The 9587-nt window shown below is 23.9% G+C and overlaps 1 protein-coding gene across 1 annotated transcript in view; it reads right to left on the reverse strand.

Annotated features, from left to right (window-relative positions):
• Nucleotides 1-5869, reverse strand: part of LOC132918360 (UDP-glucose:glycoprotein glucosyltransferase) — an 8821-nt gene extending 2952 nt beyond the window's left edge. Inside the window, exons 1-15 of the mRNA XM_060979553.1 lie at nucleotides 5552-5869; nucleotides 5384-5449; nucleotides 4167-4403; nucleotides 3864-4096; nucleotides 3604-3792; nucleotides 3371-3543; nucleotides 3109-3304; nucleotides 2832-3045; nucleotides 1962-2766; nucleotides 1676-1871; nucleotides 1203-1391; nucleotides 904-1129; nucleotides 642-750; nucleotides 335-520; nucleotides 68-277 (exon numbers count right to left, since the gene is read on the reverse strand). Of these exons, the coding sequence (XP_060835536.1) occupies nucleotides 68-277; nucleotides 335-520; nucleotides 642-750; nucleotides 904-1129; nucleotides 1203-1391; nucleotides 1676-1871; nucleotides 1962-2766; nucleotides 2832-3045; nucleotides 3109-3304; nucleotides 3371-3543; nucleotides 3604-3792; nucleotides 3864-4096; nucleotides 4167-4403; nucleotides 5384-5449; nucleotides 5552-5603 (3281 nt within the window). The 5' untranslated portion in view covers nucleotides 5604-5869. The remainder of the gene's footprint in view (nucleotides 1-67; nucleotides 278-334; nucleotides 521-641; nucleotides 751-903; nucleotides 1130-1202; nucleotides 1392-1675; nucleotides 1872-1961; nucleotides 2767-2831; nucleotides 3046-3108; nucleotides 3305-3370; nucleotides 3544-3603; nucleotides 3793-3863; nucleotides 4097-4166; nucleotides 4404-5383; nucleotides 5450-5551) is intronic.
• Between the last annotated feature and the right edge of the window lie 3718 nt (nucleotides 5870-9587).

Below are 9587 nucleotides of genomic sequence, written 5' to 3' on the forward strand. Positions count from 1 at the left end.
AATTAAAATGATGAAAATATTGAAATGTTAGTTTATCATTTAAGTAGTTATGTTTATTTATACATACCTATAAACACCCATTTCAACATCTTCGAGTCGAATGTTGTCAAGATCATATGGAGATTCAATAGATTCAACTAACCAATTATCAGGTACATGAAGTATTTGTGTTAATAACGGACTAGTGGGCATATTAGAAAACTTTGCAATTGGATCAGGGGATAAATGGCCAGATTTATCAAAAATGACTTCAGGCTCAAGCACAAATCGATAAAAACTAAAATAAAATATACAATCAAAATTGTATTCAAGAATATTATATTATATTTCTTACCTTTTAACAGGCATATCACTATTCTTATCAACACAATTTAAATATACATTTATATTAGCATTGAGTACTCGTGATAATACAGAAAGAATCGAGCCAACCTTTTGAGCACCCCTAGACACAGGGTCAACAATGACATTGATTTCAAAAACTGGTTCATCTTCATTGTTAGCAGATAATTTAATTACACTACATAAAAAAAAAAAAAAATTAAGGAATTGATATTTTTCATGAATACTAAATATGGGTTACAGTGTGTTACTGGTTTACAATTAATCTATAACATGTCATAAATATCATGATATTTTACCTATGTTTAGTAGAAACATCAGGTATAGAATGTCGATTTTTAGTTTGAGAACGGCTACTAATTAATGCACTTGCTTTCATTATCATATCACTTGTAATATCTAATACATCTATAAATAATATTAACTAGTTTAAATATGTAAAATAAAATGTTAATTTAAATTAGTAAGATATTATAACAATATAACTTTTAAACTTAAGTCCTAAAACTTCAGAAAAATGTATGTTTCAAGTAATTAATATATTTTTAAGTTTTAATATACCTGATTCTTTAAGTATATTAAGAATTTTGTTTACACTGCCCTTTAGTGTATGTTGTTCTAATAAGGCAAAGTCATCAGTTAAAAAATCTTCATCTTCGTCAAATGGACCCAAAATACGTCCATTTGTGATTACGCCGCATTGTCCACTTACAAAATTTAACGCCTCTATAGCAAAGTTGCTATACAATTGTATATCTATTTTTGACACTTCAAAATGTATTTCTTCCTACACAAAATTAAATTTATCATTAAATATTATTTTTATTAATATTTTTATAATATAACAGTTTAAATCTTACTGGAAGTGAATTTATGATTTCAATATGGTTTTTATCAACTTTAATTGCCTGTGATAAATGCTTAACCAATATATTCAATTTATCTTCCTGTTTAAATGCTTCAAAAACTATTTTATTTATTTTGATTATATGTTCATCATCACTTGATGGATTGGGAATTACACCTATACGTGATTCAGAATCAGATTTCTGTAAAAATAAAAAGAATATATTAGAATAAGTAAAAGTTAAATTAAGTGTAATTATAATAAATCCTAAATTCACAACATTTATGTAGAGTAAATTATGAGAAACAAAAGACTAATGGAATAACCTTATTAATCTATAGTATATATTGTCTATAGTCTATAGTATCTATATTGTATTATAAGTTACAGTCATACACAATATATACATTTATAACATAATATTAGTTAAGTTAATAAATACTATATTTTGATTGAAAGATTAAATATAATGAGTTATTAACTTACCAAATGTTCAAATGTGTTTTTGATCAATTTGAAAGTAGATAGTTTTGAAAAATCTCCAACAATCCAGTGTGTAATTGGATTAATACTAGATTTCTTAGCAAAAGTAATATAATTCATTGACTTCAAAACAAATTCATGTTTATCAGATAATTGCAAATTTTTACTTGAGTCTGTATTGAGTACACGTGAATTCAGTCTATAACAATTATTGTATAAATATATATAATTTCATAAAAATAATTGTTATTTATAATTAATAATAATTTTTTTTCTTCAGGTAAATTACCTCGGCATTACATTTGGTTGTGTCATTAACCAATCTACAACATTATCTGTATCAGTCAATTCTCTTTTATATACAGCCTTTTGTAAAGTCTGTGTTTGAGTAACTAATTCTACTAAAACAGCTTCTTCAAAGTCTTCTTCCACCAATGATTTTTCTTGTAATGGAACTCCATTAAGTAATACTTGAGGTAATTTTCTAAACCCTGTCTTGGCTACATACTCTTTTGCTAGAATGCGGGCAGTATCATAATCACTATCTTCTCCAAATATTTCATCAATTAATGCTTTTGGATAATGTTTCTTGAATTCACTTAAAACATCATCAACAATAACATCTCTGTCTTCACTAATAGATGTATAAATATTTGTTATGAAATTAAATGCAGTTAATGGTTTAGATGTTTGTTCAACAATATAATTGTAAGCATTCAATAAAGCTACACTAGCATCATTCAGTCCTATAGCTGGCTTTGGCGAGACATTAAATACAATCCCAACTCGTAAAGGACTTTGATGGTTTAAAAATGAATCAGTTAATTTCAGTAAAGGCCAAGAACTTTTAGAAGCTGGATTACAGACAATTACAAGGTTATATAAGTTACGGCGAATACTTCTTAACATGCCAGGAAATGTTGGTCGAAGCAGATCATCAACTGATGAAGGCCATCTTTTGTACATAGTATCAGTTTCTAAGTCATTTATCCATTGAATAGCAGAGTCCCTAATATCTACAGCATATGATTTTCCTTTAACACTACCAAAATCTAATGCCAACATAGAAGAAATTGCTTTTTTGTCAGTAATGCCTATAAAAAATAAATAATTACAATATTATTTTCTTAAATGCAAAACAATAACAATAAGTAATTACCAATAGAATATAACCCTTCCATTATACTCAATTCTTGAGTAACTGAATCTAATATAGTTGACATATCTGTGATGTCTATGTCAAAATACATTCCATTTAATAACAAAACTGTATCAGTAGGTTGTAAATTCAATCCCATTGAAAAACTATCATGATTTTTTGATACTTCATCTCTTAATTCTTTACTAACTTTAACATTAGCCAATGATCTAGCCTAAGGGAAATTAACATGAAAATTATACTTTTTAATTTTAAATAATTTTTTATTTCAAATTACTTGAGTTGGAAAATTCTGAGCAATGTGAATAAAAGTTTGAATAGCATCTTGAGGTGGGCCACTCATAATTCTCTGTGCTGCTTGTAGGCTCAATTCTTGAAATTGCCAAGCTTTAAGAGGAGCTAGTTCGCTACTACTTTCAGACAAATGATTTCTAAACTTTAATAAATCCAGTTTTTTTTCTGGATATAACTCACTAAATAAAATAATTGACAGTTTATTAGTATGAAAAGTAAATACTAATTAAGTAAATAGAAATTACATAAGGCGTTTAAAATCAAATCCTTCAATTTCTGAAGTATCTTCTTCAACTTCACTCCTATTAATATCATTTTTATCTTTAACTACACTATCGTCTTCTGCTTTATATTCAGTTGATTTCATATGTAGTTCAACACCATAACCAGATAGACGGACCTTCTGTTCACTCTTTTCCTATAAATAAATTATAATTTAATATAAAATTGCATTTACAATGTATATTAAGCAAATTACTTTTACAAAATGACGTAAAACATAGTCTATAGATCCTTCTTGAGCATATTGTTTTAACACTGTATGATAAGACGCAAATTCTGCTGTTCCTAATTCACCATATAATATCGCTATGTTACTTCTGTTTTTAGAAGAAGGATAATGATGATCTATATGATATGTTTCACACAAATGTTTTGAACCTTTAGCCTTTAAAAATAATTGTGATTTAAGTTTTAAAAACTAAAAATATATACATAACACTTTGAATAAAAACTTACACTTATTCGTTGCAAAACTTTTTTTAATTCTTCAATTGAACACACAAGTTCACCATCAATTTCTACAGAAGTAGAACACTGTATTCCTCTATCAGCTGCCATTTGTGCATACATTTCAATACGTGGTGAATATGTATGCATGGATAGAGAAAATTTAAGTAGTCTCAACTTAGAATTGGATAATAATAATCCTGCTTTAGATAATGCAGTCTTGTATTTGATTTGATCATTATCTATTACATGATTATAAAACATATTATAATTATTAAAAAAATTATATTAATACTTTAGTTTATGCTATACCAAGTTCACTTAAGGCTGGATTAAGCTCCGATATACTATCTACAAACGACCATAAAGAATATGAATTTTCTTCAGCCATATATTCTGCCATTTCTAGAACAAGTGGTACCATACTCCACTTTGTATCAATCATGGTTGTAACATACTTCCCTTTTTTTGAATTTTTATTTTCCGATTCACGTGTGAATAAAAAAATAACACACAACAAACCAATTATTAAATAAAAGTTTGATGTATCTGAAACATTATATTAATGAATTACAAATCAACTTTAAAAATTAAATATAATAAATATTTATTTAATTAATAATGTATGTTATTTTACATTATTATAAATAGATATATGAATTAAAATTAAAATAAATATTTTTTAAGTGTAGAATTAAGAACATTGTTAATTTAAGAAATTTAATCATATAATTTTTATATTTTTCCATAAATAATTTAATAAAAAAATACATCTAATATCCACAATTTATTATTTAAAATAATCCTAGGTTAAAAATGAATAACAAATACAAGTTACAACTATGCTAAAATAGATTTTTTAAATTATTTACTTAATATTGTTTTATTACTTTTATATTTGTATAGTATAATATACTATAACCACTAGCTTGAAAACTATTAACTGAAAACAATTAACAATTAAGTTAATTAAATGATATAATGAAATAAATCAAAATAAATCTCAGATTGAATCTTCTTTAAAATTTCTAAATCTTATCAATACATTCCAAATTATTCCATTTAAATTTACAATAATATACATAATAAGATCTACAATCTATCTGCAATATTTCCTAATCAATCTTATTTTATGATATTTAGAATATTGATTTAAAATACTGTATAATAGCAATAATTTAAATATGTTAATAAATAAAATACATACAGATTTATACTAAATATATTATGAAAATATTTTTTTTTTATTATTATTGCTCGTGTTTAGAGTAACACATAAGACATATAAAACATAAGATATACTCTTCTATGTAATAAATAAAATAAAATAAATAAATTATATTTAATTATTTAATGTATATTTATTTTTTTATTATCGTCAAAGTATTTTTGGTTTAGTATAAGTTTTTGTTTAGAATTCCATTTAACCACAAAATATACAAAACAATTATTATTGGAATTTTTATTTTTTTCATAATGTTGCTGATGAATTTAATTGTAAAGTAAATATTTAAAATAATATTATTTACCATTATTTTTACGATACTTCCGTCTATTATTTTTTCGTTTCTGACTAAAAGAGTGATTATTTTTTCCTGTAAAAAAAAAATTATTTATTTATTAAATGTTTATATAGATTTTGTCATAAAAATAATGTTAGGTTTAGTGTTATACAGCAAAATAAAAATAAAACTTACTATGGTCATATTCCCAAGAACTATATTCATCATTTTCATTAAAGTTAGCCATTTTTAACTATAAGTTTATTAGGTGAAATACCTACAAGTATCCTAAACAACACAAGCTTAATGTAAATAATAATAGCTCATAATGTTGTATTATTTAATACGTGGTAAAAAAATTAATCTATTAAACAAAAATAAAATCCATATTATCTGTTAAACACAAAACACTTTTACAATTATTTGAATATGGTATTGTATGGGTACTTCGCAATAAATTACTGAATTTTCAGAATTTAATATTTACTGTCCAATGCCCGACATAAACATTAAGTAAAAGATAACAATAACATAGGTACCTGTCCCGTCCTAACCTCAACGTGCTTACTGCTTACATGTAATCGAATTTGGTTGGTTGATGATAAGGATACAACCGAATGCCGAATGAAACGTTGTTCAAAACAATCAAAACAACATACCATAGACTATAGAGTATAGAGTAAGAATACATACATAATAATTATACATCTAAATTCAACATTTGAATATTTCTATATCATTACTCAATTTACAATATCATATTATATTATTGTTTAAAAAAATGTAAAGCCAAAACGATACATAAATCATAATATATTTCCATGTCCCATGTCATAAGCATAACCATAATTCATGGTCTCAAATTTATTATTTCATAAGCCATACTAATAACAATATTAAATTACTTTTTTTTTGGTTAGTATTGTTTTGACTTAATATATTTTTTTTTTAAATAATAAATAAATATTAGGTACCTAATTAAATAAATAATTATAAACATGGGCGTCACTAGTTCAAATTCTGGGTAGCAAAAAAAAAATTATTTTTTTTGCTGATGTAAACTAATAAGTAATAACAAGTACCTATCACATTACACTAATCGTCAGAATTGGACTTATTATAAAATATAAATGTTTTGGATACTGGATACAACCACAATTATATAATAGTCTTAAGTTAATGTTCAATATAAACATCGAAGTCTATACCTATTATAAAGCTATAAAAAGTGCATATTATTTTATTAATTTTCAATTAATTATAACTACAAAATAATTTGCAAATATTTGTGATTTTAATAAAAATTTGAAATTTAATTGCTTATAAAACTAAATTGTGTTTATATATTTAAAATATTTTTTGTATAAAAAGCAAAATATGTATGTACCTATTATGTAAGATCTTGTATTACATTTTAAATTTTATAGAAAAAATAAAACTAAAAAAATTGAAAATGTCTATAAATAAATCAGGGTTGAAATATTTTTAAAACTTTATTATGACTACAAATTATGAAAAAAAATCATATGATCAATTCATAGGCGTTTCTACGAGTTCTGCCTATATCATGCACAGGCAGCATGATCTGCGAAATTTAAAACACTAAATACAATTTCATATTAAATAATAATTATTTATTTATCTGATAAAAAGAAAATTGTTATTTATTCCTAATAAAAAAAGTTAAAGTTGATTTAATTGTATTAAATATGTCATATATTTGAGCTTATTTCGAAAAATTTGGACCCTAACTTTTTTGAGGGGGGGAGTTATTTATATTCTGTAATCCTATCAGTCCCTCTATAGGATACGGCACTATTTTGTTCACGACCCGACAATTAGGTCTGGACTCTGGATAGATATGCCTAAATTTTATTTATTTATTTATGTAATCTCTATTTACGGAATATATAATTCCAATTACAATTTAAATATAACAGTGTGGTACAGAAAAACAGTGTAAATATAACATAATAATTACAATATTTAACATATAGATTTATAACAAATAGTTTAAAATAAAATTTTTTTTTAAATAATACATTAAGAAAATTTATGAGTTAAGAATAAGAATATAATATGAAACAATGAAACTATATGAATAGATACAATTATAATATACTGAACTGTCTGAACTACAGTATTACTGCAGTTATACGAATCATATTTGTGAAGAAAAATTTTTAAAAGACAAATTGAAAAATCGAGAGCTTTCCTAGTGTTGCCTGTGGAGTGTGGACATTAATTTATTACACAGGGAATATAATAAGTAATTTTTTGTAATTTTTTTGAGATAGGACAAAGTTTTATCGCGCGATCCAATTTTATTTATTTAAAAAAATGAGTTCTACTATAACTCAGGCAGTCAATAATATTGTTTAACAAATTAAATAGAAATTTTAAATCGATTTTATTAAATACAGCTTTAAGTTTCAGTAGGATTACCTGTATGGCTGTACATACTGAGTGTGGAATTCTTTCGGCATGACATTTAAATGATAGAAATCTTAGGAAATTATTTTGAATTTTATACAGTTTATGTAATTGACATATAGATTCTGAAACCCACGTAAGAGAACCATATTCTAGTTGTATGAGTGAACTAATATGCAATATAATAATTTAAGAGAAATTACATCCTGAAAGTCTTTACATGTCGTTTTACGTCTACGAATCCTAATTAATAATTTCTGAAACGCTTTTTTTATGGAGTCAATATGGCAAGTAAACGATAATTTCGAATCAAAGATTATACCAAGATCATTTACAGTATTAACTCTATTAATTAATTGGTCATTTAGAATTTAGATTATAATTTATAATGAACCATAATATGATTGGATTTTTTTTAACGAGAACGAGGTATTGAAGCATTTGCTTAGGTTCAATGATAAATTATTTCTAATATAGGTACACCAATCCTGAATATTTTTTAAATCAATTTTCAAACCTTCTGTGTCTTTTAAATGTTTTATTTCTTTGATGATTTTTTGTATCGTCAGCAAATAATAATATATTAGAATTAAAAATTACCATTATAAAATATAAACATTAGATGAGAATGTCAAGTATTTACAAATTATTCGATTCGAATTACAAAAATGGTTTGAGGAGAAAAAGTTAATTAATGAGATTTTGAAAATTTTAAAGCAGTTTGATCTAGTGAAAATTTTTTTATCAACATTTATAGAAAAAAAAAATCAAAAATTGCACATGCCTAGAAAATGATAGTATAAACTTTTAGTGAGAATTTCAAGTATCAACGGACTTACGGTTTTTTATTTATTTTATATAATATAGTTAATAGTTATAAAGTTATAATATAGATGAATATCCTATGTGGCTATGTCGTAATACATCTAACAGTCTAACACTGATAAAAAATTATTTGAATTTTCTTCTTTTTTTTTTATATATAATATAGGTTGAAAAATGTATAAAAACTTTGTCTTAAATTTTCAAATTTTAGATATAAAAAGAAAACATTTTATGAATTTATAACTACAAAATAATTTACGAAAAATTTCGTCCAAATTCTAATTTTAAACGTTTATAAAAAAAAAATTGTAGATAACACATTTTCGATATTTTTTTTTATTTAGAACCTTTTAATATTTTTTTAAGTAATTTTAACCAATAACTATTTTATTGATATCGACATTTCTGTATAAAAAAAGGAAAATCAATATAAATAGTTTAAAAAATGTACCATATTTAAAATTTTATATTAAGTATAGAAAATTATCTTATTAGCATTTGGTGAAAATAACAAGCATTAACAGTTAGTTGTTAGTTGTTTAGAGTAACACCAAAAAACAAAATAGTTAAGGTCAAAAATAGGATTTACGTAAAAATGATTTTTTTTAAAAATATTTTCACGGTAATATTTAAAATACTGGCGAATTTTAACATGGACCTCTTCAAAGTACTAACCATTATTTTGAATACTTATTGTATAATATAAGTATACATAAAAACAAAATATATATCAAATCATACATTAATAGCTCCGTTGGGAATATAAAAAAGTAAAGGACATCAAATGATTCAAATGGCAACTATTAAATTAAAAAGCATTTTCAATGTTAAAAATTATTAAGTGATTTTACATAAATATTCTCGTTTTTCAGTGAATTTTTGTTAGTTTTTAAGAATTATTTTGAAATGTATAGCCAGTATTGGACAATTTTTTGACCAAAGTACCAATTAGATTCAATTTTCAATTAAATAC

Source organism: Rhopalosiphum padi, chromosome 1 (genome assembly GCF_020882245.1).
Source record: "Rhopalosiphum padi isolate XX-2018 chromosome 1, ASM2088224v1, whole genome shotgun sequence".
Lineage (NCBI taxonomy): Eukaryota > Metazoa > Arthropoda > Insecta > Hemiptera > Aphididae > Rhopalosiphum > Rhopalosiphum padi.